This window comes from Agelaius tricolor, unplaced genomic scaffold (genome assembly GCF_023055355.1).
Source record: "Agelaius tricolor isolate 1412-34295 unplaced genomic scaffold, bAgeTri1.0.p SCAF_168, whole genome shotgun sequence".
Lineage (NCBI taxonomy): Eukaryota > Metazoa > Chordata > Aves > Passeriformes > Icteridae > Agelaius > Agelaius tricolor.
Window position 1 is genome coordinate 72,053 of NW_027269428.1, and position 25,472 is coordinate 97,524.

Here is a 25,472-nt window from a genome sequence, read left to right on the forward strand (position 1 = left end):
CCGGGCCTGGCCGGCCCCGCCTCCGCCATCTTGGACCACGAGTGGCTCTGCGTGTTCGGGGTGAGAGTTTGGGGAAAAATCGGGGATTTTGGGGGGTTTTGGGGGCGATTTTGTGGGAAATTCGGGGGGGTTGGGGGGGGATTTGGGGGATTTTGGGGAGTTTTGGGGTGGATTTTGGGGTTTTTGGGGGTGATTTTGGGGTGGGTTTGGAGCCCCCCGGCCTGGCCGGCCCCGCCGCCGCCATCTTGGACCACGTGTTCGGGGGTGAGTTTGGGGAAAAATCGGGGATTTTGGGGCGTTTTGGGGGCGATTTTGTGGGAAATTCGGGGGTTTGGGGGGGGTTGGGGGATTTTGGGGGGTTTTTAAGGGGTTTTTGGGGGTGATTTTGGGGTGGGTTTGGAGCCCCCCGGCCTGGCCGGCCCCGCCGCCGCCATCTTGGACCACAAGTGGCTCTGCGTGTTCGGGGGTGAGAGTCTGGGGGAAAATCGGGGATTTTGGAGGGTTTTGGGAGCGATTTTGTGGGAAATTCGGGGGGTTTGGGGGTGATTTGGGGGATTTTGGGGGGTTTTAAGGGGGTTTTGGGGGTGATTTTGGGGTGGGTTTGGACCCCCCCCCGGCCTGGCCGGCCCCGCCGCCGCCATCTTGGACCACGTGTTCAGGGGTGAGAGTTTGGAGGAAATTCCGGGGATTTTGTGGAATTTAGGGAGGATTTTGTGGGAAATTCGGGGGATTTGGGGGATTTGGGGAGTTTTGGGGTGGATTTTGGGGTTTTTGGGGGTGATTTTGGGGTGGGTTTGGAGCCCCCCTGGCCTGGCCGGCCCCGCCGCCGCCATCTTGGACCACGTGTTTGGGGGTGAGAGTTTGGAGGAAATTCCGGGGATTTTGTGGAATTTAGGGAGGATTTTGTGGGAAATTCGGGGGGTTTGTGGGGGATTTGGGTGATTTTGGGGTAGGTTTGGGGGGGTTTATGGGGGTTTGGAGCCCCCCCGGCCTGGCTGGCCCCGCCGCCGCCATCTTGGACCACGAGTGGCTCTACATGTTCGGGGGTGAGAGTTTGGGGCAAATTCCGGGGATTTTGGGGCATTTTGGGCTTGATTTGAGGGGATTTTGGGGGTCTTTAGGGTGGATTTGGGGGATTTTAGGGGGTTTTGGGGTGGATTTTGGGGGTTTTTGGGGGTGATTTTGGGGTGGGTTTGGAGCTCCCCCGGCCTGGCCGGCCCCGCCGCCGCCATCTTGGACCACGAGTGGCTCTGCGTGTTCGGGGGTGAGAGTTTGGGGCAAATTCCGGGGATTTTGGGCCATTTTGGGGTGTTTGGGGTGGGTTTAAGGGGTTTGGGGGTGATTTTGGGGGTCTTTAGGGGGATTTTGAGAGATTTTAGGGGGGATTTTGGGGGATTTTTGGGGTGATCTGTGGGAATTTCAAGCCTGTAAAAATCCCAATTTTCTTTGAGGCTTTTGGGCCGTCTCGTGCCGATTTCAATGCCGATTTTCGGTCCAGTTCCAGACAACTTCCCCCTGATTCCAACCTCTAAAAATCCCAATTTTTTTTTACCTTCCCCCCCCCAAATTTCCCCCTTTTCTCCCCATTTCCAGGCCGCACTCCCGGGGACGTTTTCTCCTCGGGCCTTTTCCGCTTCCACCTGCCCGGGGGGGGGTCCCTGGGAGCCCGTGGGGGCCTGGGGGGGGAAACCCCCCCGAGCTGCCGGGCACTCCCTGGTGTTCCACCCCCCCTCCCGCAGCCTCCTGGTCTACGGCGGGCACCGCCCCTCCACCGCCAGGTACTGGTTTGAACTGGTTTGTACTGGTTTGGACTGGTTTGGACTGGGAGACACTGGGAGAGAGGTTTGGGGGGGTTTTAGGGCAGTTTTGGGGAGGTTTTTGGGGGGGTTTTGGGGGCACTCCCTGGTGTTCCACCCCCCCTCCCGCAGCCTCCTGGTCTACGGCGGGCACCGCCCCTCCACCGCCAGGTACTGGTTTGGACTGGTTTGGACTGGTTTGGACTGGGAGAGAGGTTTGGGGGGTGTTTTAGGGGATTTTAGTGGAGTTTTAGGGGTTTTGGGGGGGTTTTATGGGATTTTGGGGGCACTCCCTGGTGTTCCACCCCCCCTCCCGCAGCCTCCTGGTCTACGGCGGGCACCGCCCCTCCACCGCCAGGTACTGGTTTGGACTGGTTTGGACTGGGAGGGGACTGGGAGACACTGGGAGAGACTGGGAGACACTGGGAGGGACTGGGAGAGAGATTTGGGGGGGTTTTATGGGATTTTGGGGGCACTCCCTGGTGTTCCACCCCCCCTCCCGCAGCCTCCTGGTCTACGGCGGGCACCGCCCCTCCACCGCCAGGTACTGGGTTAGACTGGTTTGGATTGGTTTGTACTGGGAGAGAGGTTTGGGGAAGGTTTAGGGCAGTTTTGGGGGTTTTTAGGTGATTTAGGGGAGGTTTTAGGGGTCTAGAAGGGGACTGGAAGGGACTGGTTTATACTGGGAGGGGACTGGGACAGACTGGGAGCCACTGGGATGTACTGGGAGAGAGATTTGGGGAAGGTTTAGGGCAGTTTTGGGGAGGTTTTGGGGGTGTTTTAGGTGATTTAGGGGAGATTTTAGGGGTCTGGGAGGGGATTCGGATGAACTTGGAGGGACTGGTTTATACTGGTTTGTACTGGGAGGGGACTGGGAGACACTGGGAGAGAGGTTTGGGGGGGTTTGATGAAGTTTTAGGGGGTTTTGGGGAGATTTTAGGGGTCTAGAAGGGGACTGGGATGGACTGGTTTATACTGGTTTATACTGGGAGGGGACTGGGACAGACTGGGAGGCACTGGGAGAGAGATTTAGGGAAGGTTTAGGGCAGTTTTGGGGGGGGTTTTAGGTGATTTAGGGGAGGTTTTAGGGGTCTGGGAGGGGATTGGGGTGGACTGGGAGGGACTGGTTTATACTGGGAGGGGACTGGTTTATACTGGGAGACACTGGTTTGTACTGGGAGGGGACTGGGACAGACTGGGATGGACTGGGAGAGAGGTTTGGGGAGGTTTCAGGGGGGTTTTATGGGGTTTTAGTGGAGTTTTAGGTGATTTAGGGAGGATTTTAGGGGTCTGGAATGGGACTGGGATGGACTGGTTTATACTGGTTTATACTGGGATGGACTGGTTTGTACTGGTTTACACTGGTTTGTACTGGGAGAGAGATTTGGGGAAGGTTTAGGGCAGTTTTGGGGGTTTTTAGGTGATTTAGGGGGGATTTTAGGGATTTTAAGGGACTGGGAGGAGACTGGTTTATACTGGTTTGTACTGGTTTATACTGGTTTATACTGGTTTGGACTGGGAGATAAATTTGGGGGATTTTAGGGGAAATTTTTGGGCATTTTTTGGTTTATTTTGGGCTCAATTTGGGGTCTTTTTTAGGAATTTTGGGGTTTTATTTTCTGAGCTTTCTGTGGGATTTTTTTAGGTTTTATTTTAGGTTTTTCTCACCTTTTAATGGGATTTTTTTCCCATTTTTCTCATTTTTTTTGTATTTTTTTCATTTCTTCACCGTTTTTTTCCATTTTTTTTCCCAGAAACTCCAACTTTTCCCCTTTCCCAGCCTTTTTGGGTGGGAATTTGCTGATTTTGGTGCATTTTTCCCCACAGCTTCAGTGTCAGGGTGAATTCCTCCGACCTTTTCCGGGCTCTTTTTTAGGGGAAATTTTTGGGGATTTTTGGGTTTTTTTTGGGCTCAATTTGGGGTCATTTTTAGGAATTTTGGGATTTTGTTTTATAAAGTTTTAATGGGCTTTTAATGTGGGTTTTTTGTTAGGTTTTTCTCACCTTTTAATGGGATTTTTTTCCATATTTTCCCCATTTTTTCTCCATTTTTTCCCCAATTTTCTCCATTTTTTCCCAATTCATTTTCAGGAATTTTGGGATTTTATTTTCTGAGCTTTCTGTGGGATTTTTTTAGGTTTTATTTTAGGGTTTTTCTCACCTTTTAATGGGATTTTTTTTCCCATTTTTCTCATTTTTTTCCTATTTTTCTCATTTCTTCACCGTTTTTTTCCATTTTTTTTCCCAGAAACTCCAACTTTTCCCCTTTCCCAGCCTTTTTGGGTAGGAATTTACTGATTTTGGTGCATTTTTCCCCACAGGTTCAGTGTCAGGGTGAATTCCTCCGACCTTTCCTGGGCTCTTTTTTAGGGGAAATTTTTGGGCATTTTTTGGTTTATTTTGGGCTCCATTTGGGGCCATTTTCAGGAATTTTGGGGTTTTATTTTCTGAGCTTTCTGTGGGATTTTTTTAGGTTTTATTTTAGGGTTTTTCTCACCTTTAATGGGATTTTTTTTCCCATTTTTCTCATTTTTTTTGTATTTTTCTCATTTCTTCACCGTTTTTTTCCATTTTTTTTCCCAGAAACTCCAACTTTTCCCCTTTCCCAGCCTTTTTGGGTGGGAATTTGCTGATTTTGGTGCATTTTTCCCCACAGGTTCAGTGTCAGGGTGAATTCCTGGGACCATTTCCAGGCTCTTTTTAGGAGAAATTTTTGGACATTTTTGGGTTTATTTTGGGCTCAATTTGGGCTCAATTTGGGGTCATTTTTAGGAATTTTGGGGTTTTATTTTGTGAGCTTTCTGTGGGATTTTTTTAGGTTTTATTTTAGGTTTTTCTCACCTTTTAATGGGATTTTTTTCCATATTTTCCTCATTTTTTTTCATTTTTTTTTCCGTTTTTTTCCCAATTTTCTCCATTTTTTTCCCGATTCATTTTCAGGAATTTTGGGATTTTATTTTCTGAGCTTTCTGTGGGATTTTTTTTAGGTTTTATTTTAGGTTTTTCTCACCTTTAATGGGATTTTTTTCCCATTTTTCTCATTTTTTTTGTATTTTTCTCATTTCTTCACCGTTTTTTTCCATTTTTTTTCCCAGAAACTCCAACTTTTCCCCTTTCCCAGCCTTTTTGGGTGGGAATTTCCTGATTTTGGTGCATTTTTCCCCACAGGTTCAGTGTCAGGGTGAATTCCTCCGACCTTTCCTGGGCTCTTTTTTAGGGGAAATTTTTGGGGATTTTTGGGTTTTTTTTGGGCTCAATTTGGGCTCAATTTGGGGTCATTTTTAGGAATTTTGGGGTTTTATTTTGTGAGCTTTCTGTGGGATTTTTTTAGGTTTTATTTTAGGGTTTTTCTCACCTTTTAATGGCATTTTCCCCATTTTTTTCCCCATTTTTTTCATTTTTCCTCAATTTTTTCCCAATTTTTTCCATTTTTTCCCAATTTTTTCCATTTTTTTTCCCAGAAACTCCAACTTTTCCCCTTTCCCAGCCTTTTTGGGTAGGAATTTGCTGATTTTGGTGCATTTTTCCCCACAGGTTCAGTGTCAGGGTGAATTCCTGGGACCATTTCCAGGCTCTTTTTAGTAGAAATTTTTGGGCATTTTGGGGTTTTATTTTGGGCTCAATTTGGGGTCAATTTGGGGTCATTTTTAGGAATTTTGGGGTTTTATTTTCTGAGCTTTCTGTGGGATTTTTTTAGGTTTTATTTTAGGGTTTTTCTCACCTTTTAATGGGATTTTTCCCCATTTTTTCCCCATTTTTTCTCATTTTTCCTCCATTTTTTTTCCCAATTTTCTCCATTTTTCCCCAATTCATTTTCAGGAATTTTGGGATTTTATTTTCTGAGCTTTCTGTGGGATTTTTTTTAGGTTTTATTTTAGGGTTTTTCTCACCTTTTAATGGGATTTTTTTTCCCATTTTTCTCATTTTTTTTCCTATTTTTCTCATTTCTTCACCGTTTTTTTCCATTTTTTTTCCCAGAAACTCCAACTTTTCCCCTTTCCCAGCCTTTTTGGGTAGGAATTTCCTGATTTTGGTGCATTTTTCCCCACAGGTTCAGTGTCAGGGTGAATTCCTGGGACCTTTCCCGGGCTCTTTTTAGGGGAAATTTTTGGGGATTTTTGGGTTTATTTTGCCTCCATTTTGGCTCAATTTGGGGCCATTTTCAGGAATTTTGGGGTTTTATTTTCTGAGCTTTCTGTGGGATTTTTTTTAGGTTTTATTTTAGGTTTTTCTCACCTTTTAATGGGATTTTTTTTTCATATTTTTCTCATTTTTTCTCATTTTTCCTCCATTTTTTTCCCAATTTTTTCCATTTTTTTTCCCAGAAACTCCAACTTTTCCCCTTTCCCAGCCTTTTTGGGTGGGAATTTGCTGATTTTGGTGCATTTTTCCCCACAGGTTCAGTGTCAGGGTGAATTCCTCCGACCTTTTCCACCTGGAGCGGCGCCATTGGAGCTCCCTGAGGGCTCGGGGGGAATTTGGGGGGGGGTCCCAATGGGGACCCCGAGAAAGAGCCTTCCACAGCGCCTCCCTCATCGGGGACTACATGGTGGTGTTCGGTGAGAGCCCAAAATTCCCGAAATTCCCACCAAAATTCCCAAAAAAACGGGAAAAATCCAAAAATCCTCGTCAAAATCGCATTAAAATGGGGAAAACGCCATCAAAATCCCACCAAAATCCCAAATTTGGGGGTCTTTTTAAGGTGTCACCATCATTGGGAGATCCCAGATCCCGAAAATCCCGAAAATCCCCAAAAAATTCCCAAAAAAATGGGAAAAATCCAAAAATTCCCATCAAAATCGCATTAAAATGGGGAAAATCCCATTAAAATCCCATAAAATCTGATCAAAATCCCAAATTTTGGGGTTTGGGGTCTCCCTCATCGGGGACTCCATGGTGGTGTTCGGTGAGAGCCCAAAATTCCCGGAATTCCCAGAAAAATTCCCAAAAAAATGGGAAAAATCCAAAAATCCCTGTCAAAATCCCATTAAAATGGTGAAATCGCCACCAAAATCCCACCAAAATCCCAAATTTTGGGGTCTTTTTAAGGTGTCACCATTGTTGGGAGATCCCAGATCCTGAAATTCCCAAAAATCCCAAAAATCCCAAAAAAATTCCCAAAAAAACGGGAAAAATCCAAAAATCCCCATCAAAATCCCATTAAAATGGGGAAAACCCCATTAAAATCCAAAAAAATCCCAAATTTTGGAGGATTTTGGGGATTTTTAATGGTGTCACCATCATTACAAGATCCCAGATCCCAGAATTCCCAAAATTCCCAAAAAAATCCCCGAAAAAACGGGAAAAATCCAAAAATTCCCATCAAAATTACATTAAAATGGGGAAAATCCAAAAAAATCCCACAAAAATCCCAAATTTTTGGGGTTTGGGGCCTCCCTCATCGGGGACTCCATGGTGGTGTTCGGTGAGAGCCCAAAATTCCCGGAATTCCCACCAAAATTCCTGAAAAAATGGGAAAAATCCAAAAATCCCCATCGAAATCGCATTAAAATGGTGAAAACGCCACCAAAATCCCACCAAAATCCCAAATTTTGGGGTCTTTTTAAGGTGTCACCATCGTTGGGAGATCCCAGATCCCGAAAATCCCGAAAATCCCCAAAAAATTCCCCAAAAAATGGGAAAAATCCAAAAATTCTCATCAAAATTACATTAAAATGGGGAAAATCCCATTAAAATCCCATAAAATCCGATCAAAATCCCAAATTTTGGGGCTTTGGGGCCTCCCTCATTGGGGACTCCATGGTGGTGTTCGGTGAGAGCCCAAAATTCCCGGAATTCCCAGAAAAATTCCCAAAAAAATGGGAAAAATCCAAAAATCCCCATCAAAATCCCATTAAAATGGTGAAAATCCAAAGAAATCCCATCAAAATCCCAAATTTTGGGGATTTTTGAGGGTGTCACCATTGCTGGGAGATCCCAGATCTTGAAATTCCTGAAATTCACCAAAAATTCCCCAAAAAATTCCCAAAAAAAATGGGAAAAATCCAAAAATTCCCATGAAAATCCCATTAAAATGGTGAAAATCCCATTAAAATCCCATAAAAATCCCAACTTTTTGGGATTTTTGAAGGTGTCACCATAATTAGGAGATGAAAGATCCCGAAATTCCCAAAATTCCCCCAAAAAATTCCCGAAAAATGGGAAAAATCCAAAAAATCCCATAAAAATCCTATAAAAATTGGGGTAAAAAAACCCCAAAAAATTCAAAATTTTCCCCAAATTTTGCCCGATTTTCACGGGGTTTTTTTTGGGATTTCTCTCCTTACCCCCCCAAAATCCCAAAATTTGGGATAAAATCCCAAAAATTGGGAAAAAAACCCCAAAATTTGCATTAAAAAACCAAAAAAAATTCAATTTTTTCCCCAAAAATTCAAATTTTTCCCCAAAAATTCCATTTTTTCCCCAAATTTTGCCCGATTTTCACGGGGTTTTTTTTGGGAATCGTCTCCCAACCCCCCCAAAAATGTGGAAAATGGTGAAAAAGACCCAAAACCACCCAAATTTTAGGAGGAAACGTCCACACTCACTACCACGAGGAGAAGTGCTACGAGGAGGGGCTGCACTTTTATCACCTGCGCTGCCACCGCTGGAGCCAAGGGCACCCCCTGGACACCCAGAACGGTGAAAATTGGGGCAAAAATGGGGGAAAATGGGAAAAAATTGGGGGGGAAAATTGGGGGAAAAATGGGAAAATTGGGGGAAAAAAATTGGGTAAAAAATGGGTGAAATTTGGGTGGAAAATGGGCAAAAATGGGTGAAAAATGGGAAAAAATTGGGGTAAAGTTGGGTGAGAATTGGGTGAAATTTGGGTGGAAAATGGGCAAAAATGGGGGGGAAAATTGGGTGAAAAATGGGAAAAAATTGGGGGAAAAATGGGAAAAAATTGGGGGAAAAATGGGGGAAATTGTGCAAAAATTGGGGGTGGGGGATGGGGAGATTGGGGGGAAAATTGGGGGAAAAATGGGAAAAAATTGGGGGAAAATTGGGGAAAAATTGGGTGAAATTTGGGTGGAAAATGGGCAAAAATTGGGTAAAAATTGGGGGAAATTTGGGTGGGAAATGGGGGAAATTGGGGGGAAAATTGGGGGGAAAATTGGGTGAAATTTGGGTGGAAAATGGGGCAAAAAAGGGGGAAATTGGGAAAAAATGGGGGCAAGAAAAATGGGGGAGAATTGGATAAAAATTGGGGAGAAATTGGGAAAAAATGGGGGAAAATTGGGTGGAAAAATGGGCAAAAATTGGGGGAAAGTTGGGTGGAAATTGGGGGGAAAATTGGGTGAAAAATGGGAAAAAATTGGGGGGAAATTGGGGGAAAAATGGGGGAAATTGGGCAAAAATTGGGAGGAATTTGGGGGAAATTGGGGGGAAAATGGGCAAAAATTGGGGGGAAAAATGGGGAAAATTGGGGGGAAAATTGGGGGGAATTTGGGGGAAAAATTGGGTGAAAAATGGGAAAAAATTGGGGGGAAATTGGGCAAAAATTGGGGGGAGGGAATGGGGGAGATTGGGGGGAAATTGGGGGAAAAAAGGGAAAAAATTGGGGGGAAATTGGGTAAAAATTGGGTGAAATTTGGGTGGAAAATGGGCAGAAATTGGGGGAAAAATGGGGGGAAAATGGGGCAAAAATTGGGGGAAAAATGGGGAAAATTGGGCAAAAATGGGGGAAAACGGGCAAAAATTGGGGCAAGAAAAATGGGGGAGATAGGGGGGAAAATTGGGGGAAAAATGGGTGGAAAATGGGGGAAAATTGGGGGGAAAATTGGGGGAAATTTGGGTGGAAAATGGGCAAAAATTGGGTAAAAATTGGGGGAAATTTGGGTGGGAAATGGGGGAAAAAGGGAAAAAATTGGGGGAGGAAAAGTGGGGGAAATTGGGGGGAAAATGGGGAAAAATTGGGGGAAAAATGGGGAAATTGAGAAAAATGGGGGGAAATGGGCAAAAATTGGGGGGAAATGGGGAAAAATGGGGGGAGGAAAAATGGGGGATTTTGGTGCAAAATTTGATTTTTTGGAGGGGATTTTGGTGCAAAATTTGATTTTTTTGGGGGGGATTTTGGGGCAATTTTGGGGTTGGGATTTTTGGGGTCTTGGGTTGGATTTTGGGGCAATTTTGGGCAAAACTTGGGTAAAAAATGGGGGATTTTGGGGCAAAATTTGATTTTTTGGGGGGGATTTTGGGGCTTTTTGGGGCCAATTTTGGGGCAATTTTGGGTGAATTTTTGAAGTTTTGGGTGGCGATTTTGGGGTTTTTGGGTGGCAATTTTGGGGTTTTTAGGGGGGATTTTGGGGCTTTTTGGGGGGGATTTTGGGGCATTTTGGGGCCAATTTTGGGGCAATTTTGGGGTAATTTTTGAAGTTTTGAGTGGCGATTTTGGGGTTTTTGGGTGACGATTTTGGGGCTTTTTGGGGGGGATTTTGGGGCTTTTTGGGGGGGATTTTGGGGCTTCTTGGGGGGATTTTGGGGCTTTTTGGGGGGGGATTTTGGGGCTTTTTGGGGGCCATTTTGGGGCCAATTTTGGGTGAATTTTTGAGGTTTTGGGTGACGATTTTGGGGTTTTGGGTGGCGATTTTGGGGTTGGGATTTTGAGTAAAAATTGGTTTAAAAAATGGGGAAAAAATGGGGATTTTGGGGCAAAATTTGATTTTTTTTGGAGAGGATTTTGGGGGGATTTTGGGGGGATTTTGGGGCAAATTTTGGGTGAATTTTTGAAGTTTTGGGTGGCAATTTTGGGGTTTTTGGGTGGCGATTTTGGGGTTTTTTGGGGTTTTTTGGGGAATTTTTTTTTTTTAAATTTTTTTTTGATTTTTAAGATTCTTTTCCCCCCAAATTGACCCAAAATCCCATTTCAGAGCCTGGGGCCCCCGGGGGGGGGCGTTACTCCCACGTTTCGGGGGTCCTGGCCGGGCGGGTGCTGTTGGTGGCCGGGGGATTCTCGGGGACCCCTCGGGGCGACCTCAGAGCCTACAAAGTTCCTCCTACATCCTCCAGCAGAGCGTGAGTGAGCCCAAAACCGCCCAAATTCAACCCAAAAATCCCCCAAAAATGGCCTGGAAATGGCCAGAATTTCCTGGGAAAAATCCCCAAATTTCCTGGTAAAAATCCCTGAAATTTCATTGGAAAAATCCCCAAATTTCATTGTAAAAATCCCTGAATTTCCTGGTAAAAATCCCAAATTTCCTGGTAAAAATCCGTAAAATTTCATTGTAAAAATCCCCAAATTTCCTTGTAAAATCCCTGAAATTTCCTGGTAAAAATCCCCAAATTTCCTGGTAAAAGTCCCCAAAATTTCCTGGTAAAAGTCCCCAAATTTCCTGGTAAAAATCCCCAAATTATGCCCCCAAAAAATGAAAATTTAACTCTAAAAGTACCAAAATTCCTGCCCAAATTCAGCCCAAAAATCCCCAAAATTTCATTGTAAAAGTCCCCAAATTCTACCCCCAAAAATTGAAAATTCAACCCTAAAAGTACCAAAATTCTTCCCCAAAATCCTTCCCCAAAATCTCCCAAATTCAGCCCAAATATGGGCCTGGAAATGGCCAGAATTTCCTGGTAAAAATCCCAAATTTGTAGCTAAAAAACCTGAAAATTTTAACCCTAAAAATGTCAAAATTCCTGCCCAAAATCTCCCAAAATTCAGCCCAAAAATCCCCCAAAAATGGGCCTGGAAATGGCCAGAATTTCCTGGGAAAAATCCCCAAATTTCATTGTAAAAATCCCTGAAATTTCCTTGTAAAAATCAGCAAAATTTCCTTGTAAAAATCTCCAAATTTCCTGGTAAAAATCCCCAAATTTCATTGTAAAAATCCTTGAAATTTCCTGGTAAAAATCCCCAAATTTCCTGGTAAAAATCCCCAAATTTCCTTGTAAAAATCACCAAATTATACCCAAAAAATGAAAATTCTTTCCCAAATTTAGCCCAAAAATCCCAAAAATGGCCTGGAAATGGCCAGAATTTCCTGGTAAAAATCCCTAAAATTTCCTTGTAAAAATCCCCAAATTCTACCCCCAAAAAATGAAAATTCTTTCCCAAATTTAGCCCAAAAATCCCCCAAATATGGGCCTGGAAATGGCCAGAATTTCCTGGTAAAAAACCCCAAAATTCCTGGTAAAAATCCCCAAATTTCATTGTAAAAATCCCTGAAATTTCCTGGTAAAAATCCCCAAATTTCCTTGGAAAAATCCCCAAAATTTCCTTGTAAAAATCCCCAAATTATACCCCAAAAAAATGAGAATTATGCCCTAAAAGTACCAAAATTCTTCCCCAAATTCAGTCCAAAAATCCCCAAATTTCCTTGTAAAAATCCCCAAAATTTCATTGTAAAAGTCCCCAAATTATGCCCCCAAAAAATGAAAATTTAACTCTAAAAGTACCAAAATTCCTGCCCAAAATCTCCCAAATTCAACCCAAAAATCCCCCAAAAATGGCCTGGAAATGGCCAGAATTTCCTGGGAAAAATCCCCAAAATTTCCTGGGAAAAATCCCCAAAATTTCCTTGTAAAAATCCCCAAATTATACCCCAAAACAATGAGAATTATGCCCTAAAAGTAACAAAATTCCTGCCCAAATTCAGCCCAAAAATCCCCAAAATTTCATTGTAAAAGTCCCCAAATTCTACCCCCAAAAATTGAAAATTCAACCCTAAAAGTACCAAAATTCTTCCCCAAAATCCTTCCCCAAAATCTCCCAAATTCAGCCCAAATATGGTCCTGAAAATTGCCAGAATTTCCTTGTAAAAATCCCCAAATTATACCAAAAAAAAAAGAGAATTAAGCCCTAAAAGTACCAAAATTCTTCCCCAAATTCTTTCCAAATTCAGCCTAAAAATCCCCAAAAATGGGCCTGGAAATGGCCAGAATTTCCGGGTAAAAATCCCCAAAATTTCATTGTAAAAGTCCCCAAATTATGCCCCCAAAAAATTGAAAATTGAACCCTAAAAGTACCAAAATTCCTGCCCAAAATCTCCCAAATTCAGCCCAAAAATCCCCAAAAATGGGCCTGGAAATGGCCAGAATTTCCTGGAAAAATCCCCAAAATTTCATTGTAAAAATCACCAAATTTCATTGTAAAAATCCCCAAATTATACCCCAAAACAATGAGAATTATGCCCTAAAAGTAACAAAATTTTTCCCCAAATTCAGCCCAAAAATCCCCAAAAATGGTCCTGGAAATGGCCAGAATTTCCTGGTAAAAATCCTCAAATTTCCTTGTAAAAATCAGCAAAATTTCCTTGTAAAAATCTCCAAATTTCCTGGTAAAAATCCCCAAATTTCATTGTAAAAATCCTTGAAATTTCCTGGTAAAAATCCCCAAATTTCCTTGGAAAAATCACCAAATTATACCCAAAAAATGAAAATTCTTTCCCAAATTTAGCCCAAAAATCCCCAAAAATGGCCTGGAAATTGCCAGAATTTCCTGGTAAAAATCCTGAAAATTTCCTTGCAAAAATCCCCAAATTCTACCCCCAAAAAATGAAAATTCTTTCCCAAATTTAGCCCAAAAATCCCCCAAATATGGGCCTGGAAATGGCCAGAATTTCCTGGTAAAAAACCCCCTCCCCCAAAAATTCCTGGTAAAAATCCCCAAATTTCATTGTAAAAATCCCTGAAATTTCCTGGTAAAAATCCCCAAATTTCCTTGGAAAAATCCCCAAAATTTCATTGTAAAAATCCCCAAATTATACCCCAAAAAAATGAGAATTATGCCCTAAAAGTACCAAACTTCTTCCCCAAATTCAGTCCAAAAATCCCCAAATTTCCTTGTAAAAATCCCCAAAATTCCCTTGTAAAAATCGCCAAATTATGCCCCCAAAAAATTGAAAATTGAACCCTAAAAGTACCAAAATTCCTGCCCAAAATCTCCCAAATTCAGCCCAAAAAAATCCTAAATTATAGTCCTGGAAATTGCCAGAATTTCCTTGTAAAAATCCCCAAAATTTCCTTGTAAAAATCCCCAAATTCTACCCCCAAAAATGAAAATTAAGCCCTAAAAGTACCAAAATTCTTCCCCAAAATTCTTCCCCAAAATCTCCCAAATTCAGCCCAAAAATCCCCCAAAAATGGGCCTGGAAATTGCCAGAATTTCCTTGTAAAAATCCCAAAATTTTCCCCCCAAAAAAGGCAAAATTTCAGTTAAAAAAATGAAAATTTTACCCTAAAAACACCAAAATTCCTCCCTAAACCCCCCCAAATTTAACCCAAAAAAATTCCCAAAAAAACCCAAAATATTCCTCCAAAAATTTCTGATTTTCATCCCAAAAAAATCCCCAAATCTTTCCCCAAAAACTCCAAAATTTTCCAAAAAAATTGCAAATATTCCCTAAAAAAATCCTCAAAAATCCCCAAAATTTTCCCCTCCAAAATTCCCTTTAAAAACCCCAAAATCCCTGAATAAAACCCCAAAATTCCACCCAAAAATTCCCAAAATTTTTTGGGATTTTTCAGGAGGAGTCGGATCCGAGCTGTGGAACCCCGGGGACGCCCCCGGAGCGGGTGAGGCCCAAATTGGGGGAAATTCGGGGAAATTTGGGCAAAATTTGGGGGTAAAATGGGGAAAAATTGGGAGAATTTTTGGGGGATTTTGGGTGGATTTGGGTGGAATTTTGATGGGATTTTGGTGGAATTTTGGTGAAATTTCAAAGGAATTTTGGGGGGATTTCGGTGAAATTTTTATGGAATTTTGGGGGGATTTCGGGGGAATTTTGGTGAAATTTTTATGGAATTTTGGGGGGATTTTGATGGAATTTTTGGGGTAATTTTGGTGGAATTTCAATGGAATTTTGATGGAATTTCAATGGAATTTTTGAGGGAATTTCAAAGGAATTTTGGTGGAATTTTTGGGGGAATTTTGGGTGGATTTGGATTTAATTTCAATGGAATTTTGGGCGGATTTGGATTTAATTTTGGTGGAATTTCAATGGGAATTTTGATGGAATTTTGAGGGGATTTCAATGGAATTTTTGAGGGAATTTCAAAGGAATTTTGGTGGAATTTTGGGGGGAATTTGATGGAATTTCGGTGGAATTTGGGTGGAATTTTGATGGAATTTTTGGGGGAATTTTGGATGAAATTTTGGTGGGATTTGGGGGGGATTTCAATTGAATTTTTGAGGGAATTTCAAAGGAATTTTGGGGGAATTTCTGGTGGAATTTCGATGGGATTTTGGGCAGATTTTGATGGAATTTTGGTGGAATTTCAATGGAGTTTTTGAGGGAATTTCTGGGGGAATTTTGATGGGATTTTGGGGGGATTTGGATTGAATTTTGGTGGAATTTCAAAGGATTTTCAATGGAATTTTGGGGGGAATTTTGGATGAAATTTTGGTGGAATTTTTGGGGGATTTCAATGGAATTTTTGATGGAATTTCTGGGGGATTTCAATGGAATTTTTGAGGGAATTTCTGGGAGAATTTTGGTGGAATTTCAAAGGAATTTTGGGCAGATTTTGATGGAATTTTTGGGGGAATTTCGATGGAATTTTGATGGAATTTTTGGGGGAATTTTGGTGGAATTTCAAAGGATTTTCAATGGGATTTTTGGGGGATTTCGATGGAATTTTTTTGGTGGATTTGGATGGAATTTTGGAGGGAATTTCTGGGAGAATTTCAATGGAATTTTGGGAGAATTTCTGGAGGAATTTTGCGTGGACTTTGATAGAATTTTGCTGGAATTTTGAGGTAATTTTAAGGGAATTTCTGGAGGAACTTTGCATGGATTTTGATGGAATTTTGAGGTAATTTTAAGGGAATTTCAGGCGGAACTTTGCATGGATTTTGATGGAATTTTGAGGTAATTTTAAGGGAATTTTGGTGGATTTTTGGTGGGGAATTTCTGGGTAGATTTTCGGTGGATTCCGATGGAATCCCGGGCGGATTCCGATGGAATTGTGAGGGAATTTCAAGTGAATTTCAGGAGAAAACACCATAAAATTTTGAGGCAATGGTGCTGGAATTTCAGGTGAATTTTTGAGGTGAATTTTGGGGTGATTTTGGCTGATTTTTGCTGTAAAATTCCCCAATTTTCCCCTCAGTGCCCGCCCGGGCCCTGCCCGGGCCTCTCGCGCCTCCTCGGGGACTGCGAGTCCTGCTTGGCCTTCGGGGGGGGCGGGGCCTCCGCGCCCGCCTCGCCCCGCCCACCGCGAGGCTCCGCCCCCGACGCTGGGCACGCATCCGACGCTGGGCACGCCCCCGACGCTGGGCACGCATCCGACGCTGGCCACGCCTCTGACGTTGGCCACGCATCCGACGCTGGCCACGCCCCCGACGCTGGCCACGCCCCCCCGCGCTTCGGCTGGTGCGTGCAGAACGACACCTGCGTGCCGCTGGAAGGTGCGAAAAATGGGGGAAAAAATGGGAATTTTGGGAAAAAATGGGGGGAAAATGGGGAAATGGGGATAGAAGGACATCTGTGTGATGCTGGCGGGTGGGGAAATGGGGGAAAAAGCGGGATTTTGGGGAAAAATGGGGGGAAAAAAACCGGGATTTTGGGGAAAAATGGGGGGAAAAAACGGGATTTCGGGAAAAAATGGGGGAAAAAAACCGGGATTTTGGGGAAAAATGGGGGAAAAAACCCGGGATTTTGGGGAAAAATGGGGGGAAAAACCGGGATTTTGGGGAAAAATGGGGAAAAATGGGGTTTGATGGAGGAAAAAGGGGATAAAAAAGGCGGAAAATGGGGGGAAAATGTGGTTTTTGGGCTGGATTTTGGGGTTTTTGGGGTGGATTTTGAGGTTTTTTGTGGTGGATTTTGAGGTTTTTGGGGGTGGATTTTTGGGTTTTTGGGGGTGGATCTTGGGGTTTTTGGGGGTGGACTTTGGGGCTTTGTGGGGTGGATTTTGGGGTTTTTGGGGGTAGATTTTGGGGTGGGTTTTGGTGTTTTTGGGGGTGGATTTTGGGGTTTTTGGGGAGTGGATTTGGGGGTTTTTAGGGGTGGATTTTGAGGTTTTTGGGGTGGATTCTTGGGTTTTTGGGGTGGATTTTGGGTTTTTGGGGTGGATTTTGGGGTTTTTGGGGTGGATTTTGAGGTTTTTGGGGTGGGTTTTTGGGGTGGATTTGGGGTTTTTGTGGTGGATTTTGAGGTTTTCGGGGTGGATTTTGGGGTTTTTGGTGGTTTTGGGGTGGATTTGGGGGTTTTTGGGGGCGCTGAAGCCGATTTTGGCCTCCCCAGAGCGCTCCCGCTGCCGGGTGGGGCAGATCTCGGGCACCCACGGCTGGTGGGGCCCCAGGGCCGATTTCCTGACCGAGCTTGGGCAGTGCCGGAGCCACGGGGTCCCACCTGGGCTGCACCTTCTGACCTTCCAGCACCCCAAAAATGAATCCCAGCCCGACAAGGTGAGCCCCAAAATCACCCCCCCAAAAAAATCCCCAAAATTCTGGGTAAAATAGCAAAAAAACTGAGCAAAAGTGGCCCAAAAATCCGTTTAAAAGGACAGAAAATGGCCCAAAAATCACACAAATCACCCCAAAAAATCAACAAAATTCCCTTCTAAAAAATCAACAAAATATATCCCCAATATATCCCCAAAATGTCCCCAAAATTTTGGTGAAAATGGGGAAAAAAGTCCAGTTAAAATGGTCCAAAATACACAAAAAATGACCCAAAATTGAGTCCCAGCCTGACAAGGTGAGCCCCAAAAATACACAAAATCACCCCCAAAAAAATCCCCCCAGATGTCCCCAAAATACCCGTCAAAAATCCTAAAAAAAAAAAATCTCCCAAAAATTCACAGAAAATCCCTAAAAAATCCACAAAAAATTCCCCCCAAAAATCCCCTAAAAATTCCCCAAAAACCCCAACAATTCCTCAAACAATCCTCAACAAAACCTGCCCAAAAACTCCCCAAAACCCCCAACAAATGCCCAAAATCACCTCAAAACCCCTCAAAATCCCACAGAACTTGCAAAAAATCCCCAAAATTCTTGAATTTTTGGGACTGTTCTGGAACTTTCTGCTCCCTTCAGGTGTCTCTGATCCGGAGTGCGACGATCACTCTGACCCCCCCGGGGGATGCGGCCGTGGTGCTGCAGTTCCGGGGGTTCCTGCACCCCCAAACCAATAGGAATCAGCCCAAAATTCCCCCCAAAAAATCCCCAAAAATCTCCCAAAAATTCACAGAAAATCCCTAAAAAATCCACAAAAAATTCCCCCAAAAAATTCCTCTAAAAATTCCAAAAAAAATCCCGACAATTCCTCAAACAATCCTCAACAAAACCTGCCCAAAAACTCCCCAAAACCCCCAACAAATGCCCAAAATCACCTCAAAACCCCTCAAAATCCCACAGAACTTGCAAAAAATCCCCAAAATTCTTGAATTTTTGGGACTGTTCTGGAACTTTCTGCTCCCTTCAGGTGTCTCTGATCCGGAGTGCGACGATCACTCTGACCCCCCCGGGGACGCGGCCGTGGTGCTGCAGTTCCGGGGGTTCCTGCACCCCCAAACCAATAGAAATCAGCCCAAAATCCTCCCCAAAAAATCCCCCAAAATTCACAGACAATCCCCAAAAAATCCCCCAAAAGATCCACAAAAAATTCCTCAAAAATCTCCAAAATATATCCCAAATATTCCCAACAATTCCTCAAATAACCCTCAACAAAACCTCTGCAAAATTCCCTTCAAAACCCCCAACAAATCCCCAAAATCACCTCAAAACCCCTCAAAATCCCACAAAACTTGCAAAAAATCCCCAAAATTCTGGAACTTTCTGCTCCCTTCAGGTGTCTCTGATCCGGAGTGCGACGATCACTCTGACCCCCCCGGGGGACGCGGCCGTGGTGCTGCAGTTCCGGGGGTTCCTGCACCCCCAAACCAATAGAAATCAGCCCAAAATCCTCCCCAAACATCTCCCAAAAATTCACAGACAATCCCCAAAAAATCCACAAAAAATTCCCCCAAAAAATCCTCTAAAAATTAAAAAAAAATCCCAACAATTCCTCAAACAATCCTCAAAAAACCCTCCTCAAAAATCCCTTTAAAAACTCCCCAAAACCCCAAACAAATCCCCCAAATCACCTCAAAACCCCTCAAAATCCCACAAAACTTGCAAAAAATCCCCAAAATTCTGGAACTTTCTGCTCCCTTCAGGTGTCTCTGATCCGGAGTGCGACGATCACTCTGACCCCCCCGGGGGACGCGGCCGTGGTGCTGCAGTTCCGGGGGTTCCTGCATCCCCTACTGGGCCCCCCTGGCCCCTCTGGGCCCGGCCCCAACGTCTGGGCCCGGATCCAGCGGCTCTCGGTGGTGGCCAAGCTGGGCAGGACCCCGAATTCCACAGATTTGGTAGGAAAAATGGGAATTTTGGGGAGTTTTTCTTTTTTTTGGGCGATTTCGGGTGGTTTCGGGCTGGTTTTGTGGCATTCTGTGGTCTCAAAATGGCGGCTTGGGGAGATTCGGGACGTGTGGGAGAGGAGCATTTGGGAATTTTTAGGGATTTTTTTTGATTTTTTTTAATTATTGGGGATTTTTGATTAAATTATTAGGATTTTTTGGGGATTTGGGGGGATTTTTTGGGGATTTTGGGTTTTTTTTTGAGGGGATTTGGGGAGGTTTTGGGCCCGGATCCAGCGGCTCTCAGTGGTGGGCAGGCTGGGCAGGAGCCCAAACTCCATAGAATTGGTAGGAAAATCTGGAATTTTGGGAAAAATCGAGAATTTTGAGGGGGAAAAATGTGGAAAATTTGGGTATTTTTCTGGAATTTTTTTGGGATTTTTGGGAGTTTTGGGTTGAGTTTGGGGTGTTCTGGGGTCTCAGAATGACAGCTTGGGGAGCTTTGGGACGTGTGGGAGAGAAACATTTGGAAATTTTTAGGGATTTTTTTTTGAATTTTTTTTTAATTATTGGGGATTTTTGAGGAAATTATTAGGATGTTTTGGCGATTTGGGGGGATTCTTTGGGGATTTTGGGGGGTTTTTTGGAGGGGATTTGGGGCAGTTTTGGGGCCCAGATCCAGTAGGTCTCTATGGTGGCCAGGCTGGGCAGGAGCACAAATTCCACAGAACTGGTGAAAAAATCGGGAATTTTGTGGGAAATCTGGAATTTTGAGGGAAAAATGTGGGGATTTTTGGGGAAAATTTGGGAATTTTGGGGGGATTTTGGCAGTTTTGGGGCGATTTTTGGGCGTTCTGGGGTCTCAAAATGGCGGCTTGGGGAGGTTCGGGACATGTGGGAGAGGAACATTGGGGAATTCTTAGGGATTTTTTGGGAAATTAAAAAAGCTAAATTTCCATGAGGGAAAAAAACGCGATTTTTGAGCTAAAAATTCGGAATTTTCACTTAAAATCCGGGATTTTTTTGGGAAAAAATCTGAATTTCATGGTGGGCTTTTTCTGAGGGGGCTTTTCCCGCCTTTTTCTGAGGGGGCGTTTCCGGCCTTTTTCTGAGGGGGCGTTTCCGGGTTGTGGCGCCCCCTCCCCAAATTCCTCTATTTTCCTGTGGAAAAAACCCCAGATTTTTGAGCTAAAAATTCGGAATTTTCACCTAAAATCCGGGAATATTTTTGGGGACAAAAAACCTGAATTTCGTGGCGGGCTTTTTCTGAGGGGGCGTTTCCGGTCTTTTTCTGAGGGGGCATTTCTGGGTTGTGGCGCCCCCTCCCCAGATTCCTCTATTTTCCTATTGAAAAAACCCAGATTTTTGAGCTAAAAATTCCAAATTTTCACTTAAAAACCGTGAATATTTTTGGGGACAAAAAACCTGAATTTCGTGGTGGGCTTTTTCTGAGGGGCGTTTCCCGCCTTTTTCTGAGGGGCCGTTTCTGGTTGTGGCGCCCCCTCCCCAAATTCCTCTATTTTCCTATTAAAAAACCTAAATTTCCATGAGGGAAAAACCCCAGATTTTTGAGCTAAAATTTCGGAATTTTCACTTAAAATCCGGGATTTTTTGGGAAAAAAATCTGAATTTCATGGTGGGCTTTTTCTGAGGGGGCTTTTCCACCTTTTCTGAGGGGGGCGTTTCCGGCCTTTTTCTGAGGGGGCGTTTCCGGGTTGTGGCGCCCCTCCCCAAATTCCTCTATTTTCCTGTGGAAAAAACCCCAGATTTTGAGCTAAAAATTCAGAATTTTCACCTAAAATCCGGGAATATTTTGGGGACAAAAAAGCTGAATTTCATGGCGGGCTTTTTCTGAGGGGGCGTTTCCGGCCTTTTTCTGAGGGGGCATTTCCGGCCTTTTTCTGAGGGGCCATTTCCGGCCTTTTTCTGAGGGGGCGTTTCCGGGTTGTGGCGCCCCCTCCCCAAATTCCTCTATTTTCCTATTAAAAAACCCCAGATTTTGGAGCTAAAAACTTCACATTTTCACCTAAAAACCGGGAATTTTTTGGGAAAAAATCTGAATTTCGTGGTGGGCTTTTTCTGAGGGGGCGTTTCTGGCCTTTTTCGGAGGGGGCGTTTCCGGGTTGTGGCGCCCCCTCCCCAAGTTCCTCTATTTTCCTATTTAAAAACCCAGATTTTTAAGCTAAAAATTTCAAATTTTCACCTAAAATCCGGGAATATTTTGGGGACAAAAAAGCTGAATTTCGTGGTGGGCTTTTTCTGAGGGGGCTTTTCCCGCCTTTTTCTGAGGGGGTGTTTCCGGGCTTTTTCTGAGGGGGCGTTTCCGGCCTTTTTCTGAGGGGGCGTTTCCGGGTTGTGGCGCCCCCTCCCCAAATTCCTCTATTTTCCCGTGGAAAAAACCCCAGATTTTTGAGCTAAAAATTCAGAATTTTCACCTAAAATCCGGGAATATTTTTGGGGACAAAAAACCTGAATTTCGTGGTGGGCTTTTTCTGAGGGGGCGTTTCTGGCCTTTTTCTGAGGGGCCGTTTCCAGCCTTTTTCTGAGGGGGCATTTCCGGGTTGTGGCGCCCCCTCCCCAAATTCCTCTATTTTCCTATTAAAAAACCTAAATTTCCATGAGGGAAAAACCCCAGATTTTTGAGCTAAAAATTCGGAATTTTCACCTAAAAACCGAGAATTTTTTGGGGACAAAAAACCTGAATTTCGTGGTGGGCTTTTTCTGAGGGGGCGTTTCTGGCCTTTTTCTGAGGGGGCGTTTCCGGGTTGTGGCCCCCCCTCCCCAAATTCCTCTATTTTCCTATTAAAAACCCCACATTTTGGAGCTAAAAACTTCACATTTTCACCTAAAAACCAGGAATTTTTTGGGAAAAAATCTGAATTTCGTGGTGGGCTTTTTCTGAGGGGGCTTTTCCCGCCTTTTTCTGAGGGGGCGTTTCCGGGCTTTTTCTGAGGGGGCATTTCCGGCCCTTTTCTGAGGGGGCGTTTCCGGGTTGTGGCGCCCCCTCCCCAATTCCTCTATTTTCCTCTTAAAAACCCCAGATTTTTGAGCTAAAAACGTCAAATTTTCACCTAAAAACCGGGAATTTTTTGGGACAAACCCTGAATTTCATGCCGGGTTTATTTTTTTTTTCCCCTTAGGAGGAAGTTGGCCGCTGGGGGCGCAGCAGGAGCGGGAGACGCGGCCCCTGAGGCGGCCCCGGCCCGAGCGGCTCTTTGGGAAAGCCGAGAGGGGCAATCGGTACCTGCTGCAGGTGGAGGCGCAGCTCAATGCCTCGGGAGGGCTCAGCAGCGAGCTCACCCTCACCTGGGACCGCACCGGGGTGCCTGGAGGGAGCGTGAGTGCCTGCAGAAAATTCGGGAATTTTTGGGGAATTTTTGGGGATTTTTTTGGGGGTGGTTCGGGTGAATATTGTGAATTTTCGGGGCTTTTTCGGCGATTTTTTCCACTATTATAGTGAATTTTCAGGGGGTTTTAGGGGGATTTTGGCCCTGGAGGTCTCCAAGAGTACCTAAAAAATTTGGGGATTTTTGGGAATTTTTGTGATTTTTTGGTGAATTTTTTAGGAATTTTTCAGGAATTTTTGGGGGTGTTTCGGGTGAATATAGTGATTTTTTGAGGGTTTTTTAGGGCTATGTGTGAATTTTCGGGGGATTTTGGTCCCTGAAGGTGTCCAGGAGTCCCTAAAAAATTCAGGGATTTTGGGCTTTTTTTCAGGATTTTTTGGGGGATTTTTTGGGATTTTTTTGAGATTTTTTTGGAGATTTTTCAGGAATTTGTCATGATTTTAAAAGAAATTTTTGTGATTTTTTTGTGAATTTTCAGGTTTTTTTAGTGAATTTTAAAAATTTTTTTCAAGTTTTTTTCGTGAATTTTTGGTGAATTTTTTTTCAGGATTTTTTTCGTGAATTTTTGGGATTTTTTTCAGGATTTCTGGTGAATTTTTCATGAATTTTTGGGGGATTTTTAGGAATTTTTTGGGGGTGTTTTGGGTGAATATAGTGAATTTTCGGTGATTTTTTGTGGATTTTTTTCCATTATTATAGTGAATTTTCAGGGGGGTTTAGGGGGATTTTGGGCCCTGGAGGTCTCCAAGAGTACCTAAAAAATTTGGGGATTTTTTGGGAATTTTTGAGATTTTTTCAGGATTTTTTTTGTGAATTTTTGGGGATTTTTTCGGGATTTTTTTCAGGATTTTTTGGGACTTTTGAGATTTTTTTTCAGGATTTTTGGTGAATTTTTTTGATTTTTTTCAGATTTTTTCATGAATTTTTCATGAATTTTTCGGGAATTTTTGGGATTTTTTTCAGGATTTTTTGTGACTTTTTGGTGAATTTTTCAGGAATTTTTGGGGATTTTTTCTGGAATTTTTTGAGAATTTTTGGGGATTTTTTCAGGATTTTTTGTGAATTTTTCAGGAATTTTTGGGATTTTTTTTGGGGGTGTTTCAGGTGAATATAGTGAATTTTGGGGATTTTTTGGCGATTTTTTGTGGATTTTTTAGCACTGTGTTGTGAATTTTCATGAGATTTTCAAGGATTTGGGGTCCTGGAGGTCTCCAGGAGTACCTAAAAAATTCAGGGATTTTGGGCAAATGTGGGGAATTTTTGGAGAATTTTTGGAGAATTTCAGGATTTTTTCAGGAATTTGTCATGATTTTAAAAGAAATTTTTTTGAATTTTCAGTGAATTTTTTGTGATATTTTTCAGGAGTTTTTGGTGAATTTTGGGGATTTTTTTCAGGATTTTTGGTGAAATTTTCAGGGATTTTTGGGGATTTTTTGTGGAATTTTGGGGATTTTTTTCTGGAGTTTTTCAGGAAATTTTGGGGATTTTTGGGACCATTTTAGGGCCACTTTAGGCCATTTTTGGACCATTTTAGACCCATTTTAGGTCATTTTAGACCCATTTTAGACCCATTTTAGACACATTTCAGACCCATTTTAGACCCATTTTAGGTCATTTTTCGACCATTTTTAGGTCATTTTAGACCCATTTTAGGACCATTTTTCAACCATTTTAGGTCATTTTAGGACCATTTTAGACCCATTTTAGGACCATTCTAGGACCATTTTAGACCCATTTTAGGACCATTTAAAACCCATTTTTAGGGCCATTTTTGGGCCATTTTAGACCCATTTTAGGTCATTTTAGACCTAATTTAGGTCCAATTTAGGACCATTTTTAGGTCATTTTAGGGCCATTTTAGACCCATTTTGGGACCCTTTTAGGACCATTTTAGACCCATTTTAAGACCATTTAAAACCCATTTTTAGGGCCATTTTAGACCCACTTTAGACCCATTTTGGGACCATTATAGGACCATTTTAGACCCATTTTTCGACCATGTTAGGTCATTTTAGACCCATTTTGGGACCATTTTAGACCCATTTTGGGACCATTGTAGGTCCAATTTAGACCCAATTTAGGTCCAATTTAGGACCATTTTTGACCATTTTAGACCCATTTTAGGACCATTTTTAGGTCATTTTAGACCCATTTTAGGACCATTTTAGGACCATTTTTCGACCATTTTGGGACCATTTTAGACCCATTTTAGGTCATTTTAGACCCATTTTTCAACCATTTTAGGACCATTTTAGACCCATTTTAGGTGATTTTTCAACCATTTTAGGACCATTTTAGACCCATTTTTCGACCATTTTAGACCCATTTTAGACCCATTTTAGGACCATTTTTCGACCATTTTAGGTCATTTTTCGACCATTTTAGGTCATTTTAGACCCATTTTAGGCCCCATTTCAAACCCATTTTTAGGGCCATTTTAGACCATTTTGGGACCATTTTAGACCCATTTTAGGTCATTTTAGGGCCATTTTTGGGCCATTTTAGACCCATTTTTCGACCATTTTAGACCCATTTTTCAACCATTTTAGGGTCATTTTAGGGCCATTTTAGACCCATTTTTCCAGCGTTTTTTCCCCAAAACCCCCATTTTTCCCCCCCAAAACCCCCATTTTTCCCCCCCAAAATCCCCATTTCCCCCCCAAAACCCCCATTTCCCCCCAAAACCCCCATTTCCCCAAAAACCCTGACTTTTCCCCCATTTTTTTTGGCAGGAAATCTCCTTTTTCTTCCTGGAGCCCTTCCGGGGCTCCCCGGCCGGGTGCCCCCTGCGCCCCTCGTGCCTCTCGTGCCTGGCGGATTTGGGGTGCGGGTGGTGCCCCCCCGAGCTCCTCCTGCCACCCCCGGCAGCCCCAAAATGCCCCAAATTCACCCCAAAACCCCTGCGGGGATTCTGGGGGGGATCTGGGGGGGCCCAGGCTGGTGCTGCACCCCCCAGAACTGCGTCCTGTGCGAGGAGCACCGGGACTGCCGCAGCTGCGCCGGGGTCAGCGCGCCCCAAAAATATGGGGGGGGACCCAAATTATTGGGG

The 25,472-nt window shown here is 43.5% G+C and overlaps 1 protein-coding gene across 1 annotated transcript in view; it reads left to right on the plus strand.

Moving 5' to 3' along the window:
• The window catches only part of LOC139587034 (multiple epidermal growth factor-like domains protein 8), a 29,940-nt gene extending 11,671 nt beyond the window's left edge, over positions 1 to 18,269 (plus strand). Inside the window, exons 5-12 of the mRNA XM_071420867.1 lie at positions 1,594 to 1,778; positions 6,195 to 6,355; positions 8,325 to 8,438; positions 10,667 to 10,811; positions 14,259 to 14,306; positions 15,843 to 16,140; positions 16,979 to 17,142; positions 17,773 to 18,269. Of these exons, the coding sequence (XP_071276968.1) occupies positions 1,594 to 1,778; positions 6,195 to 6,355; positions 8,325 to 8,438; positions 10,667 to 10,811; positions 14,259 to 14,306; positions 15,843 to 16,140; positions 16,979 to 17,142; positions 17,773 to 17,937 (1,280 nt within the window). The 3' untranslated portion in view covers positions 17,938 to 18,269. The remainder of the gene's footprint in view (positions 1 to 1,593; positions 1,779 to 6,194; positions 6,356 to 8,324; positions 8,439 to 10,666; positions 10,812 to 14,258; positions 14,307 to 15,842; positions 16,141 to 16,978; positions 17,143 to 17,772) is intronic.
• Positions 18,270 to 25,472: the final 7,203 nt, after the last annotated feature.